This window comes from Camelus dromedarius, chromosome 9 (assembly GCF_036321535.1).
Source record: "Camelus dromedarius isolate mCamDro1 chromosome 9, mCamDro1.pat, whole genome shotgun sequence".
Taxonomy (NCBI): domain Eukaryota; kingdom Metazoa; phylum Chordata; class Mammalia; order Artiodactyla; family Camelidae; genus Camelus; species Camelus dromedarius.
The window spans coordinates 37,506,195-37,531,344 of record NC_087444.1 but is presented as its reverse complement, the minus strand read 5'-3'; the positions used below and the strand labels follow the sequence as shown (position 1 = coordinate 37,531,344).

The window sequence follows — 25,150 nt, the reverse complement described above, 5'->3', positions numbered from 1 at the left end:
TCTAGATCTGTAACCGGAAAGCCACAACCACATCTTGTACTTCATGTAATATCTGCTACAGCCCTAGCACAGGGCAAGTGTACCCTCTATAAACAAAGTTCAGGATTAGGTTCAACATTTCTGGAGTCACTTGGGATGAGGTTGTTGGAGGTACCTGCTGATCAGAGTTGACTAAATTAAATGAACTCAAGCTGAGATGGGTAGGACCCACAGTGGTCTGAATGGACTGGGGTGATGGCCAAATTATCCAAGACAGAATTTAAATCACATAAAAGGAGCCACACATACTTCACATCCCTAAAAAGAAAGGCTCAAAGATGATGGAGCATCATAGGAGCACTTGTGAAAAACACGAACTGAATTGAGTATTTGCAGGCCCCAGGTCGTTCTAGGGAAGAACCAGCACCAGTGGGAGGCAAAAACAAAAACATGCAGAACAGGCTCACAAACCCAGACTGTGATACCCAGAGGGCAGGGATAGGGAGGGTATGAGGCCCAAACCATTCGTTCAGACTACACATATTCTACATGTACTATGTGCCAGACCCTGGGCACCCTGCACGGAGAGCAGACAGGCAAGCCCCTGCTCTTGTGCAATTTATATTCTTAAGGTATCTATGTATCAGCTAGTGATAAATGCTATGAGGAGAGGGTGATGGTGGCTCCTCTAGACAGAGTGACCAAGGGAAATCCTCCCTAAAGTGGTGGTACTGGAGATGTCCATAGTTTGGGGTGGCAGAACACTCTTCTTCACCCCACCTGCCACCTCACCACACCACCCCCTCCCTTCCCCGCTCCAGGGCTTCCTGACAAAAAAAAACTCCTGTGGAGAGCTGGAGAGCAGCTGTCCTGGGTCCAGGGCAGGGCAGGGCGTTGCTAACAGCGGGCTGGCCTTCGTGGCGGCCCTCTAGATCTGTGGAAATGCACCAGGCAAACCCCAGCAGCCCGCAGAACCGGAGCAGCCGGCTTGCGGTTTCGGGAAGGCGCATGCGCATGAGTGCGGGCCGGGGTGACGTGTGCATGCGCGCGCGAGGGCGAAGAAACCTAGAAGAGCAGCGCGCGGCGGTGAGGCGGTTGCAGTATCCGCACGAGACCCGGCGGAGTGGTGCACTGCGAAGGGGGACTGAAGGGCAAGTGCTACTGCTGGGTCTGCAGGCGCAATGCCGACTCTGAAGCAGAAACCGAAGCAGCGCCCTTTCTGCTTCAGCGTGAAAGGCCACGTGAAGATACTGCGGCTGGTGAGGGCGGGGCCGCGGGGTCGGGAGACCATGTACCAGAGTGCTCACGGGCCCGGGAGATTGGGCTGCAAAGAACGGAGAGCAACGCCCTGTCCTCTCTTTCAACCTTGCTTTTATCAAAGCCTCCCTAGAGGCAAGGCAATTCGCTCTGCGCCCTGGAGGTAGAAGAGAAATAAGGCACTGTCCTCCCTTTCAGGGGGCCCATGGACACACTCCTAAAACAAAATCAGCATAGTTACATGAATGGACCCACACACCGGGTAGCCAGGTTACCAGGTGAGGCAGATGCAGTTGTACCACTCAGATGCCAACAAAACAAAGACTGAGGGGTTTCAGTGGTGTTTACTTACTGTAACACAGAAATTTGACGTTAGCAAGGGCCAGGCTGCTACAGTCCAGAGCAAGGATGATGGGTCTGCGGTTTCTGGGGCATCAGACATGCCAGGAGCATTGCAGCCAAATGTGGACAGAGGTTTGGAGAGACTGAATCATCATTTGGAGGAAGGCCACCTGGCTAGTTAGAGAAGTGGAAATTATCATAGGAGAATATGTTGAAGGAATTCAAATACTTTTCAAGTTTTAAAGAGGTGACATATAGGGGAGGGGTGGAAATAGTTAAAAGTTACAAGGAAACAGTTCCGCTTAATATGAGGAAGAATTTTCTATTGGGAATGTTCCCAAAATTAAGTGGCCACTTGGGAAGGCAGTACATTTCCAGAGAGCAGAGGTAATAGGCCCAGATGAGCACTTAGTGAGCATGTTGTAAGGACGATTCCAGCTTCAGGCGAGTGGGTAGAACAAATGGCATGCAAGGTCCTTCCCACACCAAAGGCTGTGATTCTGAGAAATAACTATAACATAGTGCAGATCAGAATGCAAATGAGAAGTTTAGAAAACTACTCCAGAGGTCAAAGGATAGAGAGATTACCTTGGGTTGGGAGTAAATAATCAGGGTTGAGAGTCTGGGAGTTTATGCCAGGTACTGAAAGCTCTGGAACACTGAAGGAGGAACAGGATTTTGTGAGAAGGTTTTCATTTTTGACACATTAATACCCTCAACAAACATTTTGAGTTTTTAATGTATTCCCAGCACTGTGTTAGAACCTGAAACAACAAAGACACTCAAGGCAAAAGTCCGTGACTCCTGGAGTCCTTCATTTTAGTCAGAGAGACAGGCACATGAGCAGAAAGCTACGATATGTGATAAGATGAAGGTAGGGCACACAGCGAGGCATCTAATGGAGGACAAGATAAAGGGAGGTGTCCAGAAACTTCCCAGGGGAACCTTGGATAGGGCTTGAGGGACAGCCACCTGAGCAAAGGCAAGGAGGCAAAAAAAAAAAAAAAAAAAAAAAAAAAAAAGCATGATTTATGCAACAAACCATAAGAAGTTGAGTGTTGTCTTATTTTTTTCATTCAACAGATATTTATTGAAAGCCTACCATGTGCCAGGCACTGTTCCAGGCTGTTGGGAGATACAGGGAACAAAACAAAGATCCCTGTCCTCATGGAGTTTACATATTAGGGTGGAAGGGCAGGGAAGACAAACAATAGACACAATAAATAAATAAATGGTGTCATATTCTAGAAGGGGGCAGGTGCTGTGGAACAAGAGAAAAGGAAAAGCCAGGTAAGGAGAAGAAGGCTTGGAGAGGAGGGTTGCAGGTGGCAGGAACAGAGTGGTCAGGTTAGGCCTTGTTGAGATGATATCTGGGCAAAGAGCTGAGTGAGATGAGGGAGTTGGCTATGAGAACATCTGACAGAAGAGTGTTCAAGACAAGGGAAAATCCAGTACAGTGGCCCTATGGCAGGAATGTACCTAAAGGGTTGAAGAAAAAGCAAGGAAAACGGTATAGCCAGAGTGGAGTGACATGGGGACACTGGGAGATGAAGAAGGTTTTGAATAACGTATGTGATCTAACATTTAAAAAAAAGAACCCATCCGCTGCTATGTTGACAATAGATTGGTGGTGAGGGCAGAAGGGGACTGCTGCAGAGGCAACGACAGAAAAAACAGAGACCAGTTAGAGCTACTGCAGTAATCTGGACAAAAGATGATAGTGACTCAGACCAGGGTGTTAGCAGAGTAAGTTATGAGAAATGATCACATTTGGGATATATTCTGGAAGTAGCCCCAATAAGATTTGCCGGTGAGCCAGATGTGGTGTGAGAAAAAGAGGGGAGTCCAAGATAATGCCAAAGTTTTTGACCTAAGCAGCTGGGAGAATGGAGTTCACTGAAAGCCTGGGGGTGAAGCAAATGTAGGCAGAAGATCAGAAGTTCAGTTTTGGATTTCATTGTTAGATTAGAGATATCTACTAGACATCCAAGTGGCTATACTGAATACGCATTTGGAATATACAAGACTGGATTTCAGGAGAGAGATGGGCACTTCAGAAATAGAGGTATTTAAAGTCACAAGACTGATGAGATCATCAAGGGGTGAGTGTAGACAAAGTGGAGAAGAGGACCATGGATCAAGCCCTGGAACACTTGGACATTAAGAGGTTGGGGAGAGGATGCAGAACTAGAAAAGAAGAATGAGAGAGAGCAGTTAGGGAGGAGAAACCAAGAGTATGGTGTCCTAGAAGCCAAGTGAAGAAACTTTCTCAAGGGAATGATCAACTCTGTCAAATACTAATGATAGTTCAAGTAAGATGAGGACTGAGATTTGAACACTGGAATTATCCTGTGGATAAACTGTGAACAACTCTTTGTGAGAGAAATAGACAGGAACTGAATCACGAAAGACTTTGAATACCACAGTGAAGGTAGGCTCTATTCTAAATACCATGGGGAACCATTGAAGGGTTTTAAATAGATGGAAAGATGCACACGTTTTCATTTTAGGAATTTTACTGTAGTATCTTTGTCATGGTAGTTCAGGGGAAAGATACTGAGGGGCAGTAGCTGTAGGGATGAAGTGGATGCCCAAAATGATTAGGCATTAAGTCGTCAGGACTTCATGATTGATCAGATGTGGGGAGTGAGTAGGAGCAGCGATCTTAGGTTTCTAGGCAGGTGAAACGATGGATGGTGGTATCTTTATAATTATTACCAATTAAGATGGTGAATACAGGAGGAAGGGGCAAGGTGAGACCAGTTTTGGACATGGTGAATTGAAGGTTCCTGTAGGTTATTCAGATATTCTAAATGGCAACAGCAGTGTGAGATGTTGAGGGCTGACGTGGGACAGAGACCCAGATTTGCTGAGTGGGTTGTGGACAGAATCTAAAGGAATGCCAGCGATGGGTAAAAGGAAAGCCCACCAAGAGAGAATAGTTTCAGAGGTATAAGAACTAGGAAAGGTGACATGGGAGCCAAAGGAAGAGAAAAGTAGGAAAAAGATAGCCAACAGCAAATTAGTCACAGGGGTCCAGTAGGATAAGGACTGAAAAATGTTCGTGAAATTCAGTAATTTTGAAATCATTGGTCTTGGCAAAAGCATCGAGTGGTGAAGAAATGTTCAAGTTGTTAGTGGGATATTTAAAAGAGAACAGAAAACAAAAGCCAGAAGTTAGGAAAGATATAAGAGCTGTAAGTGTGACTGAAATTATGGGAACTGTTAAGAAAATAGACTAACCACCAATGCCCAATAACATGGTGCCGAATTCCAAGGTTACAGAGGTTGGGGACTGAAAAAGTGGCCCTTGATTTCATAACCCATGAGCTCAAGATCTTGGTTCTGTAGAGTAAATGAAGTGGTTTGAAATGACATGTAGTAATATATATTATAGTAATATATAATATATATAATATAATAGTAAATATACTAATTATAAAGAATGAGTTATTTAGTAACTAGCTATGTTTGCTATGTAAGCAAACTGACCAATTTAGAAATCTAAAGGTAAGCTATTTTTATACTAGTAAAGTAACTGAAAGAATTATGAATAAGTAGCCTACAGAGATATAAGGTTTAAAAGAGTATGTGGATGCTGCCAGCTGCCAGACTGATCCTTAAAGTCCAAGCAGGGAAGACTCTTGACAAAACCGTTCTCAAAGAATACAGACTCTGGATAGAGCCGTAGCTCCTAAGAACATTGTGACATTGACAGACTCCCAGGAACCTGCCAGCTTATTTTCTCCTTTAAATCACTTAACATTTCTGTGTTCTAAATCTTCATTTGGAAATGAGTACACTGGATTACATTAATTATCTTCACAGATTTTTTCACTTAAAATATCTGTTAATTCTGATTACATTGTGTTTAGATAAGAGGAAGCGTGTTTAAAAGTGAAGCATCAGAATTGTCAGGGTTTTTTTTTTTCCCCTTTTCTTCTCCACAGGGTTCTTCAGAGAATTTTTTTTTTTTCTCTGACAAGTTGTTTTAAACTTTCCTCCCCAAGTGTTTTTCATGACAACATTCTAAGTTTAAATTTGACAGCAGATTCCAGATTGTTAAGAGGTAAAGCGTGATGAGTGTATGACAAGGAGTTACAGCAGCCAGTATACAGACTTTTTGAGAAGCATTATAGGGTGAAGTAGAAAATGAGAATTTCTGTGGGGAGTGGAATGAAAGGAAGGTGTGTATGTATGTTTTAAGAGAAGATAAAAGGTATGTTTATAGGAAGATGAGGAAAGGAGTTGGTGGAGGAGGAGAGATTGAAGGTACGGGAGGGAAAATGAGGTATTTAGTGGGAAAAGATCAAGGGAACAGATGCGGGAAGTGATGGTATTAGGTATACAAGTGGAATAAAACAGAGGGACACGGAGTTCTCTAAAACACAAAGAGAGGTTGACATCTGTACACTGTAGTCACAGCTCTTTTAGATGAGTGTGTATATGGCAGAAACCCATTTTTTTAGTTATTTTAGAAATGATTGGGGAGGAGGGTATAGCTCAGTGGTAAAAGTGCACGCTTAGCATGCACAAGGTCCTGGGTTCAATCCCCAGCACCTCCATTAAATAAAGAAATACACCTGATTACCTCCCCCCTAAACAAATTTTTTTTTAAAAAAGAAATGATCTTTTTTACAGTTTAAACTTGTATTCAATAATCCCTAAATAAATCATGGTGTTTTTTTTCCCTATAGGTGCTAACTGTGACATCTATGACCTTTTTTATCATCGCACAAGCCCCAGAGCCATACATCGTCATCACTGGATTTGAAGTCACCATTATTTTCTTTTTCATAGTTTTATATACAGTCAGACTTGATCGATTAGTTAACTGTGTATTTTGGCCTTTGCTTGTAAGTGTTCAGTTTCATCGTTAAAATTATTTTTTCCTGCCGTAGTTAGACATTTTAATAAACTTTGTTCTTTAGTTTCCTTCTGCCTTTAAGGAATCTCTGACAGGCTTAGGAAGGAGGAGCTCTAGCCACTGCTAATGTGCTCTGTCTTGTCCCCAGAGGAGACTCTCAGGGCACCAGGGCAACCACAGAGCACAAGTTCTCCTCTGAGCTCCATCTATCAGTAGATGTGGCTGGCTCTGGTATTAGGAGAATTCACTTAGGTGTAGATCTCCAAAAGAAATTTAAATTTAAGATGGTGGTCGATAAAATTATTGAGCATTCTTTATCTTTACTTCCTTTTAAAATGCACGTTAATAAAGCCTCAGAATTGGGGAATAGAGATGGAGGCAGATATACAAGTGTCTAAGTGCACACATCCCTAATCACTAAATGGAAAATCAAAATAATTTGAGAGGCTGAATAAAGCACAACATTATCCTACTTAAAAATGTCTGTAATCATTAATGCTAAATAATTTTTAACTCATCTTGCAGAACCTTACTTAGTAGCATATGGACTTTGCCTGCCATACTCATAGCATTAGGAATAAACTGCCCAGTGGAATGCCCAAATGGTTCTGGAAACTCTCCAAATACGCAAGTTGAAGATAGTAGCTAAAGGGTACTTGGCCCTTCAGCCTGGACTATAAGCTGGTTCTAGGGAAAACTGAGTGACTTCACCTCTCCTCTTTCAAGTCTTACCCTCAGAATCCTATCTAATCCTATCTAAGGTCTCCTTTCTAAGACCCCCCTGCTGCCCTGCCACCCTTTGGCTGGACTGATGGTTGCACTTGTCTCATCATCTTGGAGTCCATAGTGCTGATATCCAAGCTGATAAGCTGTATTAAGGAAAGAGGACTTTAGAGCTACTCTCAAACCCTAAGCATGCCTTACAGTGGTGACTTCCAGAACCGCCTTTGAAGGCCAGTGATGAGCATTTTGGGCTAATCATGAGCTAAGAAAGTCCCCAAAGTGGAAAGCTGGGAAATAGGATCTTCGTAGCACTCTCCAGACTCCTCGGTCTACACTTCAGAGCTGGGCCTGATGGGAGGGAGGGTTAGGAGAAGAGATTACAAAGCCTCCTTCAGTTGGCCCTCAGTGATTGCAGCATCATTTGGTGGCAGAAAGGACTAAGCTCAGTTATTCCGAGGATTTCTTCAAGGAGATGAGGAACAGTGTCCACATCCTCTTAATCCCATACTCAAAAAAGTTGTATAGTTACTCTTCACACTCTGCTTTCCCAAGGTCAATAAAACTAACCCATTTTAGCATTTATTTTTCTCCAAATTGTAATAATTCTCTGGAGCTTCCTACATGTCCCAGTGATAAACTTGGAGTCCTGTTTAAGAGGACACACCGAGAGGGAGCATAGCCATGTGCAGCATACTGAGAGTCGTCTCCAGATCTCTGAGGATCAAACCTGGCTGATAATATACTCTTACAAATGGTGTGACATGGTCAACTAAGTTATTCCTCCATCATGAAACCCAGATTCCTCTCTGCTCTGGGTCTCATGAAATCATTTATTCAACAAATGTTGAGTATCTGCTAATCCCAGATTCTGTAATAGGTTCTTTGATAAAACAAATCACAAATCTTGCACCTGAGAGATTTTCAGTGTAACCAGGAAGCAAGATAGACGGGCAATTCAGCGTAACAGGTGCTGTGACAGATGCATACCTCGATGGTGTAGAGGCGCCCAGCCAGGGAAGGGGACCAAAATTATGCCTGCGTTGAGGATGAAAAGTAGTTAGCCGACTGACATGGGGATGGAAGGGCTTGCCCCATACAGGGATCAGCATATGTGACGGTCTAGGGGGAGAAAGTTTGACCCTCAAGGACCACAGGTAGTTCTGAATGGCTGTGACGAGAGGGGGCCAGAGTGGAGGTGTGAGAGGCAGTAAGAGGTCAGAGCATGCGAGGTTGTGTGTGTCCTGGGTTTTAACCCAAATGCCATTGGAAGCTTTGGGAGATTTTTAATTAGGAGAGTGACATGATTAGTTTACATTATAGGAGATCGCTGAGTAGCAGTGTCAATAATGGCTTAAAGAGGAACAAAACTAGAAGTAGGTCTCAGAGACCATCTGTTATCATAATCCTGGCATGAAACATGAGAAAGTCCTGAACAAAGGTCAAAAGGGTAGCTGGAGAGAAAGGAGGTGTTCATGAGATTTGATGGGTGTGGATAAGAGGAAAGTCAAGGGCACCTGCTATTTAAATAACTATCTTAAGAGGATAATAAGACAGGAAGTATAGGAGGAAGCATAGGTTTAAGGCTGGGCCAAGTGCAGTTGGTGAAGTACTAGGTCTTAGTTGCTTATGGGACATTCAGATGGACATGTTCAGATCTGAAGGAGAGAGAGGGGTCAGAGCTGCAACTTTGGGAGTCATCACCTTGAGATGGCACATGAGCTCCAGGACTGGCCCAAGCAGCTCAAAGAGAGTGTAGAGCAAGAGGAAGGGAAAGCTGGGAAATGCCGACATCTGGTGTGAAAAGGAGGAGTGGCCAGAGGAGGGCAGGAGGGGACCCGAGGGAGAGGAGGTGTTTCAGGAGGAAAGGAGCGCTGAATACTGTCACGTGTGAAGAGAGAAACCCCTGAAAAAAAAAATTCGCTGGCTGTATTAATAGAGGCTCCGGGTGACCTTTACCAGGGTGGTTTGCCTCTCGTGGACAGTGATAGTACAGCCGTGGGAACAGTTAGACTGAGCAGGCAGACCACTGTAACTAGAGGGGCCACCACTGAGCTGAGGAATCCTGGCCAGGGACAAAGGAGGGTAATGAACAGAGTGAGGTCCCCGCAGAGGCGCTGACAGGAATGGGCCAGAGAACAGGTGGAGAACTTGCCTGAGGCTCTTTTACTATAAAAACAAGTGGGAGACACAGAGATGGCTGAAGATTCCAATTCATCTGTAGGTGAGAAAAGGTAACTTGTAAATGCTTCTGATGGCCACTGTCTTCACTGATCAGGAAAGGCCTTGGTCACCTGCACTCAGATTTGTGATGTGTCTCAGTGCCGCAAAGTCGCCGTAACCGACAGTCTGTCGCGCAGGCCTCCTCTGACCATTCTCCTCCAGTGCTCCAGTGACAGAAGACACACCAAGTGAGCCAGCCCGGGGCTTTGTGGTGGTATCTAAGTACAGGCTCAAAATTTATGTGAAATCTCCATTTTTGTAGTTAAAGTTATTTTCTACTCCATGGCCTAGTGATGTTTAGTTTTTAATATAAAAACAATGCTTTAAATGACCATTAAGGATCACTGATATTCCGGGCAGGTGCATCCTTTGCCTCTGTTCCCTCCTTCCCACCTCCCTCCAGCCGCCCCACGGTTCTCTGCACTCCCGAGAACACCATTTTTATCCAAAACCATTCATATGCACTTACCCAAATTACTTACAGGAGGCAAGGCTGCCTGTCTGAAGCAGAGGTGTGGTCTGTTGCCTTGAAGCAGAGCAAAATACCCAGCACAGAAGAGCATTAACCTGGGACAGCTGGCCTCAATAGCTCCTGCAAATGAAATTTTTTCTTTCCTGCTTAAGTGTATCTAATCTTGCTCCATCCCCATTGAAATCTCTTCCTATTTTCTTTGTAATAACTACTTTCCTAAGTTACCAGGGTTTTGAAGTTTGTTATTTCTGTGTTAACAGTTGCTTCCTGCGTACAGTTACCTGCAAACATACATAAACCATTTCAAAATAAAGGCAATTTATTGCCTTTCCCACACTATATATATATCCATTCAAAATGTAAATTGCACCTCTTAACAGCCACAGTTCAGAATGAAAACGCTTCATTTCAAGAAATGTTTAAATGAATGAGCTACAACATCATAAATAATTATATAATTAATCAGCTGTTGCATACAGATGTGTGGGAGTTTTTTTTTCCTGAAAATTACCACTTTCTCCTGCTTTACATTTTATTAATTGCATTGTGGTAATATCATAAAGTTGTTTTACAGTGTAAGACTATGCCACCCTTTCTCTTATATTATTAAAATTGGGCATTCTGACTTCCAGTGTACCATTCTACTTTAAATCTTCCACATAATACATCATCCACTCCTAACCAGATAAGTTCTCCCTCCAACTGCATTTAAGTAAAAAAGAAAGAAGCCTGTTAAGTAGTTAAATGAGTGGTGTATCATTGGTTAAGAGAACCATTAGGCATCATTGTAGATGAAATACTGTATATATGTCATTTTACTGTGGCAGTTTGATTTCCTAAAATGAAATAAAACTATTTATTTAAACTAAATAAACTTGTTTAACAAAATAGAACTTTCAAAATCTTTAGAGAGCTGATTCATTTTTTTTTTGGTGATCTTCATGTAAAGCTGACCTTTCTATTCTGTGTTTTCAGGATGTTATCAACTCAATGGTAGCAGCAGTATTCATGATAATTATATCTATGTTGGCACTGATCCCAGAAACCACAACATATATAGTCCTTGGAGGGGTAAGTGGAGGTCTTTCAAGTTTCTTCCTTCGGGTTTGATCCGAATACAAATTTTACTTGAAAAATAGATACGAGAACAGAAAACTAGGCTGTATTCATCCTGGAGGCTCCTATGCCAGCACACAGTACCTAGTGGCTTAATAATTTTGTGTGTGAACACATGCCCTAATTAACATGAAGGAATAAGATTTCACACTAAAACTGAAGTTAACCAAATAAAGAAGTTCCTCCATATTTCGCATAGATATGTAGGGCTAGACAAGCCTAGGAAAAGCTACTGGACTCGGTTACAATACTTAGCTCTCAGAAACCTGATGTCAACCAAAAGCCAAACAAACCAACAAGCCATGGATGAGTTTCACAGTGCTCCCTTTTCAAGAAAAGGAGACATAACCACTTATTAAGGTGAGACAGACTATTCTGGGCTTAGTTATTTCTTGTCCTGATCCTGCTTCAGGTGGAATATAATAGAGGATGTCTCATCATAAGGGAATGGTGGTAGAAAGCCTGGTAACTAAAGGATCATTTTGAACACTGCTTGAAGACAAGGAAATCAGTTTAATTTGGAAGGCAAGCCAGAGCAAACCACAGGAGTCAAGTGATTTGGATACTGTGCCATCTGATATTCTTCTGAGAGTTCTTTTTTTTTAACTTTTATTTTATTTTGTTTTTGTTTGGGGGGAAAGTTTTTACTTATTTATTCATCTGTTTATTATAAATGGAGGTACTGGAGATTGAACCCAGTACCTTGTGCATGTTAGGCATCTACCACTGAGCTATACCCTCCCCAACCTGAGATTTCTTATAGGAGGTTCAAAATCATTTGGCTTTTCTAGGTTCAGAATTTAGAGAAGTGAATTATAAAGTTCTTCTTTAAGAAATCTCCCTCCTACTTCTTTGTCTTTTCATAACATGGGCCATTTAGGAGAATTGACCACGTATGTCAGAATCCATGGCTTTTCATCTGCTTCATTGGGCCCTAAGCAACTTCATGAGGGGTGAATTACTCTAGATATGAGATAGTGCTGTGTAACAGCGATTTCTCCCAGTTGTCTTTAAAGATAATCTTATCCCTCTACTATGGAGAAAGAGGGATGAGGCGTAGGATTTACTTTGATTCACTTATTTACTCATTCATTCAGTCATTCTTTAAATGCACTTTGGTAAGTGCTGACAAAGTATAGAGCCACAGGCCACAGGTGGCTGCTGAGCACTGGAAATGTGTCCGCTCTGAACCGAGATGAGCTATAAGTGTAAAATATATACTGGATTTCAAAGACTTGCTACCCCTAAAAAAGAATATAGAATGTTTCATTTAAAACTTTTTGATATTGATGACATATTAAAATTATAATCTTTTGGATGTATCAGGCTAAATAAATTTACTATTAAAATTGATTTCACTTGCTTTTTCTTTATTTTTAATGTGCCTATAAGAACACTTTAAATTATGTGGCTTTGCAGTGGTGACTCACATTATATTTCTTTTGGACAGCACTGGACTAGAATGTGAGTGCTATCCTCAAGTTACTTAGAGCCTAATACAGGAGACAGAAAGGCAAATAGCTGTTAACAGAGTACCGTGGTACACAGAAAAGAGGAGCCAACTACTTCTCTCTGGCAGTGGAATCACAGTTTTCTGGGAATAAATGGGAGTATAGGGGGATGGTTCCAGGTGGAGGACCGGCAACATGCTGAGTACCAGGGTCAGGAAGCATGGGTAGGAGCTACTTAGTGTGGGCAGAACCAAGAAAGCTACGTTTGAGATTCAGGATGGAGAAGGAGCAGTGTCTGCGAGCCAGAAAGCCAGACTTCCTGGCAGTTGGATGGAACTGATGAAACAGCATGCAGAGTGACATCCCCTTTCTCTGGCCCAGACACCGGTTCACAAATAGCCATCAGAGTACCTGAAGGCTGTGCGCTAGTTTATTCCGTTTACCTCAGTTTTATTTTCCTGAGGCCTGTTTAGAATCCTACCCCTTAAGTGGATGTAGCCCAGCCTTTGAAAGTTCACTTTGGATCATCTTACTCCATTTCTCCAAAGCTTTTATCACAGCTTCTATCACCATGGTTAAATCTTGAGCTGGCATTAACTTTGACCCTTTCTCCAGTAGAAAATAGGAATAGGAAAGTCAGACAGTTGAACACTGGGTATAGAAGAGTTGATTGGTAACTGAATACCATCTGTAGAGCTTTAAAACTATGTCCAAGAGCAAGTCAACAGAGCCAGACAAGTATTTATTTCAGACTTAACACCACTTCAGTATTGTTTCTGCTCTTTCCTTTTCTCTAGGAAAGTATTGGGAAAACTTGGGAATGAAAATAAAATGATCTCTGAGGTCTCTTCCCATTTTAGTATTGAGTGACAGTGTAGGGAGCAATCCTGGTGCCCTAGCAGGAGAGGAAGCCAGTGGGCAGACCACTTAAAACCTGTGTGACCACAGCCGCAGCAGTGACACTGTGTTTTTGTTTCAGGTGTTTGGACTCGCGGCTTCGGTGTTCTGTATTGCGGATGGGGCCCTTATTTACCGGAAGCTTCTGTTTAATCCAAGCGGTCCTTATCAGAAAACTGCTGTTCATGACAGATTCTAAGTTCTGTAACTTTATATATTTTACTTGGTGCTAAGTATTAAACATATCTCTTTATCCTAACACGTATTATCGGCAGTTATCATTTTAATCTCAATATGGGAACTGGAAGAAGTCATTTAGTAACTGTGTGTCTAGCGCTCTCCGGTCCTGTGACTTCCAAGGGAGCGCTGGGAGCACCTGAATCAGATCAGAACGGATTCGGTTTTCCTACTCATGGGCCTGGGAAGCAGAGGAGAAAGTGCCGGGACCGCCTCAATGGTCTCCAGAGCCGGCTTCCTGGCTGGCTGGCAGCACGGAGGTGGTGGGCTTGCGGGGACTTTGAGTTCCCATGCTAGGCATCCGCGTCGCATCCCAGGTGGCTGGAGGGGCTTGGCTTGTCCGCGGGCAGCGAGAGCTGAGTGCGCGCGAGGGATAGGCGGCCGGCAGCCGTTGGGGCGCGACGCTGGTTCCCAGGGGAGAGCCGGCCGCCGCGGGGCAGATTCAGAGCCGCCGCGCCAGCCAGACACCACCAGGCCCGGGGTCCGCCATGGATCCTGAAGCCGAGAGCGCACCTTTAAGGGGGGACTCGCAAGCCCCGGCGCGTCCCGGGCGCTCAGTGCGCATCACACCCTCGGCGCGGCCAGCACGCCAGGCGCCCACCGAACCCACAGCCAAGCCGGCCGGCCGGCCGGCGTCGCCCGGAGAAGCGGAGGCGGCGGCCGTACAAAAGCGCGCTGAGGGCCGGGCCAAAGTCCCGCGCAAATTCAGGGACAGCTTCAAGCGTTTTTTCTTCTCGCCCACGGGAGCCCTGAAGATCATTAGGCTGGTGAGCAGAGAGAGCTGGTGACCGGCGGGCGGGTGCCCGGGCGGGAGTGGTTTCCACCGGCGCCGCCTCGGGAAAGCTTCCCTCTTTGCCTTTGCCAGTCACCTTTGTTCCGCCTCACCTTTCCTCCCCGTCTCCCCTTGCTCCTCTCACACACTCAACCCTTAATACTAAATCTGGTGCGCTTCACCCCCTCCTCACCCCCCGTCTTACTTTTATATTTGTTTTCCCCTCACAAATGGAATTAGGAAGCCGTGAAGATAATAGCAGGAATGTGTAAATTAGCAAACAAAAATCATAGAATTGACCAATGAAATTGATAATCCACTGGCCAATATAACAGGAAAAGATGGGGGAAGAGAGGGCATATATTTAAAGTTAGGAATCAGAAGGAAAATAATGACATCCCGATGAAACTGAAAGGATTCACAAGGGTACTTTGCAAAACACATAAATGTGAATAATTGGCTCAAAGAGTAGATTTTCTAGGAAAATCTTCCAAAAATGTATCAGGCACAGACTTTTTCACAGGTTAACTCTTTCAAACCTTCATGGGATGCATTCTGACACTATTCAAGCCTTTTCAAAGAATAGCGTAAGAAGAAACACTTCTGAATTATTTTTACAAAGTCAGTGTAACACTTGACCTGACCAAGTTCAGAAAAAGAAAATTGAATAGAAATCTCACTGTGTCAAAGCAACAGTATTAATATACTAACAGAAAATATTCATCAGTACTTCTTAAAAATACGCCATGAAGAAACATAAGAATGATTCAATATTAGGATTCTATTAATCTAATCCACCATATTATAAGCAAAAGAAGAAAAAATTAGGACATTGTATCAAATAGGGTACAGAACACATTTGACAGAATTCAACATTCTTTTTGGATTGCAAATAATAATAATAAGTAAGGGATGAAAAAAGAGACCAGTTAAATAGGAATACATAGATATTTCATTGACATTATAAAAATAAACCCAAAAGTCAGCATCAAATAATTAAACCTCAGAAATATTCCCATTAAATGAGGAACAAAGAGGATGCCCACTATCAACACTGTTATTCAATATTTTTCTGGAACCACTAATCATCACAATTAGACAGGAAAAAGAAATAAGAACACTTGAAAAGAAGAGGCAAAATACATAATTTCTGATAGCTGATATGATCATGTATCTAAAAAACACAAAATCAACAGGGAAACAATTTGAAAGACCTATATGAAGGAAACTTTAAGACTCTACTGAGAGATACTTTAAAACACACTAAAATAACTGGAAAGCCATACTTTGCTCTTGAATAGTAAGACTAAACTTTGCAATCTGTCTGTATTATGAGTTAAAGGAAATCCCAGTTAAAATACCAACAGGCTTAGTTTGGGGAACTTGACCAAGACAAAAATGAGAAAGATAAACAATATGAAAATGAGTCCCAAAAGTGGGGAATAGGCAGACAATAATACAACATAAAATGAATTGTCTGTTAATTTCAAAAGTACTAGGGAAGAAATCAGCAACTCAGTGGAAGAAGTGTTTCAAAAGAGCCCTGAATACACATGAGAATTTAGTATGTGATAAAGGTTGGATTTCAGACTAGCAGTGTTTCCCAAAAAATGATGTTGGGATAATCAGCAGCTGTTTGGAAAGAAAGAAAGCTGGGACTCCACCTCACTCTTTCTATCAAAATCAACATGTATTTACTCTACTTGATCTATATATACACAATTCTTTCTGGTATGAAATATGCACCGTTAACAGTGGTTACTTTTAAGGAGATAGACTAGGGTTGGGTTGAGGGAGGAGAAAGAAACTTAGGTACTGGGTGCATTTTTTTTTTTTTGCATGTGTTATTTCATTTCTTTAAAATATAAAGAATTTTTAAAAATAAAATGTATGTGAAACAATACAAGCTAATTGCAATACAATCAGATTTGCATTCTGAGCATTTATGATTTTGTTTTGTTTTTTAATAGCCCATGTGCATTAAAATAAATCTTGTTTCTTTTACTGCAGGCTCTTCTCATTGGGGCACTAGTTTATTTCATCATTGCCGAAGCCCAGGAGTACTTCATAGCAATCACAGTTCTGGAAACCTGCATCGTTGTTTGTTTCATTCTAATATATATGCTAACCCTTCACCACTTGATGACTTTTTTACACTGGCCCTTACTTGTAAGTGTTCCTTTTCATAATTTGCATATAAGCTTTACCCTCAGCCCCAGTAAAGTCTCTCCCCAAGTGAATGCAACAGAGTGATCTCTCTGAGCTGTGACAGAGTGTCACCCTAGTCCCAGGGAAGAAGCTAGCCTAGTACCCAGAAAGATTCCTTGAACTCCTCTGTCTATAGGACAACCAAAACACACACACCTGCTTCCATCTCATTACAGCACTGAACACGTGGCACTTCGCAGCTGGTCCTAAAGAAAATTGTAATTAGTAGATTCAGTACGTAAACACACTTCTCACCCATTGTTTGTAAAAAAGCACATGCTTCTACTTTTTAAACAGCACCCTCTCTAATAGATTACAAACATGAAAAGCATGTTTCTACAACATGGTAGAGTTGTAGAAAATTGTCACATGTGCCCTGAAAGAGTGCAAGAGTCAACCTTTTCATGTGTGTTAACGGTCCATCTTTCCAAAGGGATGCCATATGGTGGTGTATTCAGGACAAGATATGGCATAGCCGCCTTCAGTAGCTTTTTCTGGGATTTCATATTCCTTACCAACTGCAAAAAAATTCCAGAGCTAATCCCTCAGGTCTGAGACAAATCCTATTCATTGTGGCGTCTGACGCTCTGCATCCTCAAAGGCTGTAGAGGATCTATAGTTTTGTCCAGATACAGACACGGGCCCAGTTCCTGTCCTTGCCACCTTACAGCTATGAGAACTGTCACCTCAGTTTCCCTACCTAGGAAATTCAGCAAAGGAAAAGTGTGATGATAAGAACTGTCTACAGGGTTCCTGTAAATGTGTTTAGAGCAAACAGAACAAAAGGCTTGGCACAAAGTGAAGCACATTCACTACAAAGTGTCCACCAGACCCAGCGTGAGGCAGTGGGGTGGCTTTTACCATTTTACCCAGCACCATGAGGAATCCTAACTCTAAGCTCATGCCTCTTCCTTATCGTACTTTTTTCTAACTGTCAGGTAGGATTGGTTGCTGTTGAAGTAAAACTCAAAACCTTTTCTTCAAGCGTCTGAGAGATTTTCTGAAAAGGCTGCTGAGCTCTCTCTGTCCCATAGAGTGCCGAGCACCAGGAGGCAGACCAAGCCCACCATGAACCACTTTTATCGGACACGCGGAAGACCCTCTTAGTTAAGCAGAGCTATAACCATGGAGAGGTTTCTGAGGGGAAACTAAAAATCTCTGTCCATGGAAATTTTCAAGAAGGGAAGGTAAAGTAACCGTTTTTGAGCACATACCATGTACCAGATACTTCTTCGTAACTATCACCTTATTTAATCCTCACAACAACCCAGTGCGGTTGTGGTCATCCCCTACTCCCTGTTGAACAGATGAGAAAATTGGATTAAAGAGACTTAGTTGCCCATGGTCTGAAGGAGGCACACAGAAACTCAGACTGGAGCCCAGGTCTGTCTGACTCTGAAGCCCAGACTCTCTCCAGACTTTATGCCCTATTGCCTAGTGATGGTTTCTCTACCTCCATCCTCCCTACATCTCTGTCCTCCTCAGAGTCTCTAAATTTTATCTTCTGTGTATTCTCCCCTGTTTTCTCATGGTTTCCTTAACATGTGGAGCCAAAGGTGGTGTGGGAGGTACAAGCCCTTGGGGGTCAGTGTCCCAGGTGCCACAGCACCAAGGTCAATAGCTGGGTATGGGGGACAGCAGCCCTCCAAGCAAAGGTCCACTCATAGCCTGGAGAGCCAGAGAGAGCCTCAGGGCATGTGCTTTGCTGGAGGGGCTCGTGGGAGTGTCCAGGGAGAGTCTCAGGGAGAGGCAGGAGCCAGGGTCTCCTAAGTGTGAGCAGGAAGGTCCCGGAGGAGGAGCCATCCCCTGGTCTGGGGCAGCTCAGGCCAGCTTGCGCAGAGCTACGGCCCTTACTCAGCTCTGGGAAAGCCAAGCCCCCTTTTGCTACGTCTGTGCTTGGGTGAGAGCACTCTTTTCTTTGGATAGCTATTCAGGGCCCCCGCCTTTTTCTTGCCACTGTCCTCCAGGGTGTGGGCCAGGGTCTAGAACAGCACATGGATATGACTGGTGAGGTCCCAGGAGCTTCACAGTTGGGAAACCATCTTTCCAAGAAGGTCGCCAGGTTATTCTGATGCTCCACTAACTAGCAGTACACATACCAGGCAGACACATACTAACCAACATAGTCAGATGCTGAGTGATCTGACTGACTTGGAAGGTTTTTCAAAAGGCCGATTAAAACAGGATGCAAAACTGTTCTCTTCTCCTGTCCAGTCCTTTCCTCTCTAATCTGCCCTTTCAGATCCCGTAAGATGTAGGACATGTACATGTAAGATTGCTCTGAGGGTTAACAGCTACCTTTGGGTAGTAACAGGGATGCCTTGTCAGGGTAGGAACCATGCTGGTTTAGTGACAGTATTGGTGCCTAAGAGGTGACTACTCCACACTTCAGAGAGAAAGGGGACTTGGAGACGTGTTGGCATCAAGCTGCAGGAGGAGTCACTGGGAAGCCGAACACCTGGCCCATTTCCTACTGTGACTGTTTCAGGGCTGCGCACAGGCTCAAAGCCCTGCCCAACACTAGAGGTGTCCGGCGTGCATGACTGCCACTTTCTTTCAGCCCTTCTCTCCGGGAACGGTGGTTTGGTGCCCAGGAGGTACAGGATTAGGGTAAGGAGTACCGATTTGCAGTGGCGATTTCCTTAAAGGCTCACATGAGGCTAGAGTTCCTTATTCCCCTATTTCCATTCTTGTTTGGCAAAGGGCTAAGGGGGAAAGTCCCCAGCAGGAAGCTAGAAAAGGCTGATAATTCAGGGCTTCAGACCCTCAGCAAGGTAACACCAAAGAGCACTCACTAGCCTCACATACGGGTGACTGGCTGAGACATGTGGATTCTGGGACCATATTTTGGCAGGGCCTCCTTCTCTGGCGAGATGTAGGAGCCTGGGCTTGGGGACCCACCCCAGTCTCAACTGCAGCTTCTCGTTTCTGCGAAGGCTGTGCCAGACAACCCCAGGAAGGGTGTGAGTCCAACTCCCAGCCAGCCCCTGACTTGTTAGCATGGCTCTGCATCAGTGGGAGTACAGCTTTCCTCTCCTCATCTGCAGTCGGGTCACTATTTTCATTCGAAGATTTCATTATCAGTTTTACCTTCCCTTGTCTAGTGCCACCTGTCAGTGTACCCAAGAAAACTATGAACTAGTTATTGTCTTCTGAAGAATCCATATTTTTTAACACTTCTACTTTGTAAAAAAATATTATCCAATAAGGTCAGAGAAACTAACTTCTGGCCAAGCTGATGCTTTTGCCAATAGAAAGCAATTTAGAAAAAAGAACATAATAAACATACATTTAACTAAAACTCTATCAAAGGGATGATTCCAAAGCTACTGGCAATATCTTTATAAGTAAAAGGTATCAGCTTTAGACTGTCCCCTTCACATAAAGTTAATGAGAAACAACAATTCTGGCGATGACTGATCAGGTTCTGCCACGTACCTAGAGAACGCCAAGGCACAAGTGGAACCAATGAAGGTTGCCAGTAGCTGAAAACTATACAGTATTTACTGTATATACATTCTTATTACAAACACCACATTTTTGTAAACCAATTGTAAATGTTTAACTTCCCCCTAATATTCTGTGACTTTTCAAAAATAAACATTCACCATCAAAGCATCTTTTTCTTTTCCCAATTTTAATTCTACACAATTTTATCTGAGATCTTTATGGAAAAATAATAGTCAAGTCACAAGCCTGTCTCTCATTTTGTCAGAGGAGGCTACTTGAGTCAATAGTGTATTTAGTCAAAGGGAGAAAGAAAAAGATGATGAGTAAGGATGGCATCTACAGGGAAACCAGAGGTCCTTTTGCATGTGGCAAGGCTCAGCTGCAGTTTTACCCCATCAGGGAGGACATCTGTCTCTCTCTCTCTGTCAAAGATGAGGCCAACGAGAGGGTCTGTGTCTAAGGCAAAAGGGAGGAGGGTTAGTCAGGAGAAGGCCCTTGGGCTCTCAGTCAGACTGCAGAGGGTCATAGCCAGTTGCTTGCCCATCTGTAAACTGGGGATAATGAGAGTTTGTTGTGAGAATCAAATGAGACCACATATAAACACCTTGGCACAGTATGTGACACATAGTAAGTGCTCAAGAAATGTGAGCTACAATAGAAATGGTAGGTACAAGGCAAACATTACCTCCCAGGGACAGTTCAGGAGAGCACTTTCTTGCAAGTAAGAACGAGAGCTAACTATAATGTCCAACAGTCCAATGTGGGGATGGAATTCTGACGGGGAGTCAACAATTGGCTAGAGGGGGCCGAAACTGCATTTATGACTAGGATCATTATTAATGTGCTTTCATCCAAATTCTCAATGATCTATGACTACAGCTAGTTAATTTTCATTTTAAAAAGTTTACATTCTGCTTCTTAGTCATAAGAATCCTTGTTCACATCTTTGAATATCTTGGTTTACACAATCCCCAGATGCTATGCTTCCTGCAAAGCTGCAAACCGCTGTACCTGCCCCACTGTGGGCAGATCTTTTGCTCAGCCTACAGAACCCAACTGGAACTGATTTTCAAACCTCATCACCCTGTTCCGTGTTCCCCCTCCAGTGTTAACCACCAGATGCCCAAGTAACAGACATTAGTGCCTTTTTAAGAAGCAAGGTCCCATTCCACGAAAGGGCTCCTTGCTCACCAATCTCAACAGAAAGAACACCTGGAGTTCACAGAAAGTTTACTATCTGTGGACATTTTGAAGGCAGACACCATCTGTCCATCTACACCTTGTGCATTCCCACACCCACTAGATGCCAAGCACCTCATCTGACACTTTCAGATTCAACATGCCATTTCATCCTCAGATGAACCCAATGAATCCCAGTCAATATCCCCATGTTGAAAATTAGCCTGTTGGCACAGGGTGGGTGATAAAATATGCCCCAAGTCACACATTGGCAGGAATTGGCAGGCCAGAAGAGTTGATCAATAAAATATACACATTCAGCCTAGGTAGATAATTCATCTCCTTCTTATCTGGGTGTCTCTGATGGGAGGCGATAGTGAGTTGAGTTCTGACCATTCCTTAGCAGATATTCAATCTTAGGCAATTTCATAAACTTCTCTAAGCCTCGGTTACATCCTCTTAAAAGGGGGATCCTAACAATACTGACTTTGGAGGGTGTTTGTGAGGTTTAAATGAGATAGCGACTGGGAAATGCTGGGCACGCTGAAGTGCTCCATTGGAGCCATTATGATTAGATTACAGGGCTCCTCTCCGCGTTTGGGCAGGGGAACCAGACAGGCTAACACTACCAAGTGCTGACACTACCAAATCAAGCCACCAAGAATTAAAGACTTAAAATGTTCAAATGAGCTATCTGGGCCATACGGAGGTCACATGACCTGGGCTTTTGCTCCTTCCCACACGCTGGGGCCACTGACTCATTGAGTACCTTCTCTTCCATTATCACTCTGCTACTAAAGCCCAGCCTCTGCTTATCTGCAGGGTGTGCCCCAGCCACTTTTCCTCACCCTTTATTTAGTACACAAAGAAATGACTGGGCCAGCAGTTAAAGAACCCAGTACTGATGTCCAGGAAGGACACAAATATCCTATAGATGTCAGGGCAAACTGAATTCTGGCCATGTTTTAGGAAAGAGCAAAAGTCAATTTCACACCAGAATACCAGGCCTGCTCCTCAGATGGGTCCCTGCCTTCTTGGGATGTGTGACCCTACAGAATAAATATGACCCAACTTTCAGAGTATCAGTTCTACCGATTTGCAGATTTGGGAGTGGAATTGAATCGGCAAAGTGTTCATCTAAATTTCTATGTTTATATTAAAATAAATGTATTATGGAATAGAACGCAGAATTTACATTAATTTAAAATACAAAACTTGCCAAAAAATCATATTTATGGTGGGCCAGTTTGGGTGAGGCCCCCAGACTTCTAGGTCTTTTTCGCGCTCATTTTCCTATGCCCTTTAAAAAGTCTGATGAAAAAGTTGTCAGCTCTTTTTTTTAAAGAGTGCTCTTTAATGACGTTAAACCCATTTCTGCTGACAGTCCTATCCAGGACCTTAAAATCACAGAAACTCACATCTCCAGAGATGTAAGAATTATGCTGTGGAAGGTTCTTCTTACTATTAATCAAAGGGAAAGTTTTAAAAAGGCATCCATCCTTGGGTAATTGACCAATTTAAATATTTTATGAAATTACATTTGCATGTAAAGTTGACAATTTTCAATTCTGTATTGCAGGATCTAATCAACAGTTTCATTACTGCTGTGTTCCTTTTAATATTGGCTGCCTTGGCGATACAAGAAAAGGAAAGAAGGCACTTATTCTACATTGGAGGGGTAAGTAGAGGCCTTCATGACTCCATTTAAGATCAGTATTTAAAGACTCTTTGAAAAGGGAAATTGGCAGACCATCATTATTTCATTTACAGAACATCCCCACCACTTTCTCTTCTCTTTCTTGCACTGACTTCAGAAGAGTTGAAGTTGCACAAACTCTAAGCTCATGAAAATCTTTATTCTAATACTCATGCTCCATGTAGGTACAAAAACAAGTCTGTAGACCCCCTTTTCAAAATCATACACACTATTTTTTTAAGTATTGCAACAAGATGTTCTTATCTATAAATAGGACTTTGACTTTTCTGGACCAGAGAATTATATTTTAAATCACATGAAAAGAATGACTGTAGGAGAAAAAAAGTACATTGTCAAGAGAGAGTGACTCAGGCTATTCAGGAAGGAAGGAAGTTCCCACACCAGGCTAGGCGTGCTCTGACTTAATCTTTACAACTCATTTTTTCAGATATGGAAACAGGTTAAAAACTTTACCCTGGGTCACAAGGCTGGGACAAATCCTCATCATAAGAAGAGCGCAAGAAATGGCAGATTAAATGCTTGGAAGATAGGGGGTGGGGAGTTGGGTGGTGAGACTTGAATTCAAGAAATTAAGCAATGAGAACAAAAATTAATCCAGAAAAACAAAGTCTAAGTTCTTTGAATTCATTTCATAATCAGTAAATATTTGTCAATCCCATTGGACTGTGCCAAGCTTGAGCTCACAGATTAGCTAGAGCAAGACGTACCTAAGAAAAAATTCATGAAGGCAGCCAAGGATTAAGGGATCTTAAAGAGAAACATACAAGGCAGGCAGGAGCAGGGAGCACCTGGAATCTCAGGTTTTGTAGGCCCCTGGCCCCCATCTGCTAACTCAGTTACCAAGCCTTCTTCCACCTGCCAGGAGCTCTTACCCTCTGGTCTCCCATCAATTTTTGCCTGGATGGCAGGAGCACTCCCCTCCCCTCCATTGGTCTCCAGCCTGGTTCACTTTCTGTTCATCTCATGGCAAGTGGGCTTTCTGAGTCTGGAATCTCACCTCTCCTCTTGATGAAGTCCCAGATCCTGCACCTCCTCAGCCTCAACTCTGCCCCCTCCCTCACCAGCTCCAGAGGATTCAGCCATACTAGATTCCTTGGAGATCCCAGTCCAGTACCTGGAGTTCTCCTCCCAGTTGGTCCCCTTGGAAACTACTTCCAAATATAGCTCAACAGTCCTTTCCACTGAGGAGCTTTCTCAGGGCCCTTCCCCCACCTGGAGCTTCCAAGGACCAGTGCCCTTCTCTGGTCCTGGTGCCTTAGGTATCAGGCGAGGTCGTCACCCTTAGAAAAGGCCATTTCCAAAATCTCTTTACCTGGGAATGGCAGAATGGGCCGCAGCAGCCAACTCTGCAGACACTAAGAAAATAGTGGAGGGTCTGAGAGGGACAGGAGTCCCAGTCCAGGTTGTGTATAGGGAAGACAGTTGCTGAGGAGCTGCAAAATAACCCTACCTTTCCTTCCCGCATATGGTCTTGTGTCTGACAGTCCCTGTGTCTCACAGCGGCAATCGTGTGTCTCGTCGATGGGACGGTGGTCACCAAGAGGATGAGGAATAATGTTAAAAAAGCCCTGGGAATCGAAAGCGAAACCGAAGTCACTCCCATCCCGGCTCAGGAAACCGCCCCAGCAGCCGTGAAGGCACCCACGAGGGTACCCCAAAAGGGAACCCCAAAGGCACCTACAAAGACAGCCATGAAGCCACGCGGACCGGCCACTGCGCGGGCACCCTCGGAGGTATCCAAGGCGGGAACCTTGGAGCCACCCTCGCAGGCACCATTGGCTACTGCCTCCCGCCGCTCCCGCCGCTGAGCTCGCGTGCTGTCACCCATTTCGGCCTACTTGTGATCATAAAATCAGGGCTGCTAAATCGGGAACACCTCTGCTTGCTCGTGTTGCCTTGTGTAGAAGTGGAGTTACTTTTCCTGGCGCGTGTGAATGCACCCGCGCCCTCGCCCTCAGGAGGCTCTGGTTCCAGCCAACCCGACCCGAAGACAGGAGCAGCGGCTACAGCCGCCGGGCCACCTCACTAGGCCTCACTGGGCCGCTAGGGGATTTCCGCGCAGAGGTGGGACCGCCGTGGTGAGCCCGGGGCGGGGCGGGGCGGGGGTTCCCGCGCTGAGGGTGGGCGGGCCTGGTGGTCCCCGCGGGTCCTCGCGCGACACCCGCCCCGCCCCGCGCGGGCGAGATGTGGCGCGCGGCGAGATGTGCTCGCGGCGAGGGCGCCAGACGTTGGCGTTCGCGGTCCTGGCGGTTGGTTGAGCGCC

General features: G+C 44.0%; 3 protein-coding genes across 6 annotated transcripts in view; 2 read left to right on the top strand and 1 right to left on the bottom strand.

Annotated features, from left to right (window-relative positions):
• Positions 1–1,736, bottom strand: part of TK2 (thymidine kinase 2) — a 31,376-nt gene extending 29,640 nt beyond the window's left edge. The window contains exon 1 of the mRNA XM_064489097.1: positions 1,589–1,736. The gene's annotated coding sequence lies outside the window, so the exon portion shown is untranslated. The remainder of the gene's footprint in view (positions 1–1,588) is intronic.
• Positions 1,053–13,599, top strand: CKLF (chemokine like factor). 4 transcript variants are annotated; one of them, XM_010985752.3, is made up of 4 exons: positions 1,053–1,238; positions 6,276–6,434; positions 10,836–10,931; positions 13,407–13,599. In XM_010985752.3, the coding sequence occupies exons 1-4, from the start codon at positions 1,161–1,163 to the stop codon at positions 13,521–13,523; spliced, it is 450 nt and encodes a 149-aa protein (XP_010984054.1). In that variant the 5' UTR covers positions 1,053–1,160; the 3' UTR covers positions 13,524–13,599. The 4 variants fall into 4 exon arrangements, with proteins under 4 accessions (XP_010984054.1, XP_031314180.1, XP_064345169.1 ...); XM_031458320.2 differs by lacking the exon at positions 6,276–6,434; XM_064489099.1 differs by lacking the exon at positions 10,836–10,931.
• Positions 13,600–14,049: 450 nt separating this feature from the next.
• Positions 14,050–25,145, top strand: LOC105093827 (CKLF-like MARVEL transmembrane domain-containing protein 2). Its single transcript, XM_064489994.1, has 5 exons — positions 14,050–14,328; positions 16,344–16,502; positions 22,750–22,848; positions 24,372–24,536; positions 24,846–25,145. The coding sequence occupies exons 1-5, from the start codon at positions 14,050–14,052 to the stop codon at positions 25,143–25,145; spliced, it is 1,002 nt and encodes a 333-aa protein (XP_064346064.1).
• Positions 25,146–25,150: the final 5 nt, after the last annotated feature.

Coding starts and splice junctions, on each gene's coding strand:
- CKLF (XM_010985752.3), top strand. CDS start 1,161: ATGCCGACTCTGAAGCAGAAACCGAAGCAGCGCCCTTTCTGCTTCAGC. Junction 1,239..6,275: donor ACGTGAAGATACTGCGGCTG/GTGAGGGCGGGG, acceptor TTTTCCCTATAG/GTGCTAACTGTGACATCTAT. Junction 6,435..10,835: donor GTGTATTTTGGCCTTTGCTT/GTAAGTGTTCAG, acceptor CTGTGTTTTCAG/GATGTTATCAACTCAATGGT.
- LOC105093827 (XM_064489994.1), top strand. CDS start 14,050: ATGGATCCTGAAGCCGAGAGCGCACCTTTAAGGGGGGACTCGCAAGCC. Junction 14,329..16,343: donor CCCTGAAGATCATTAGGCTG/GTGAGCAGAGAG, acceptor CTTTTACTGCAG/GCTCTTCTCATTGGGGCACT. Junction 24,537..24,845: donor CCGTGAAGGCACCCACGAGG/GTACCCCAAAAG, acceptor CCTCGCCCTCAG/GAGGCTCTGGTTCCAGCCAA.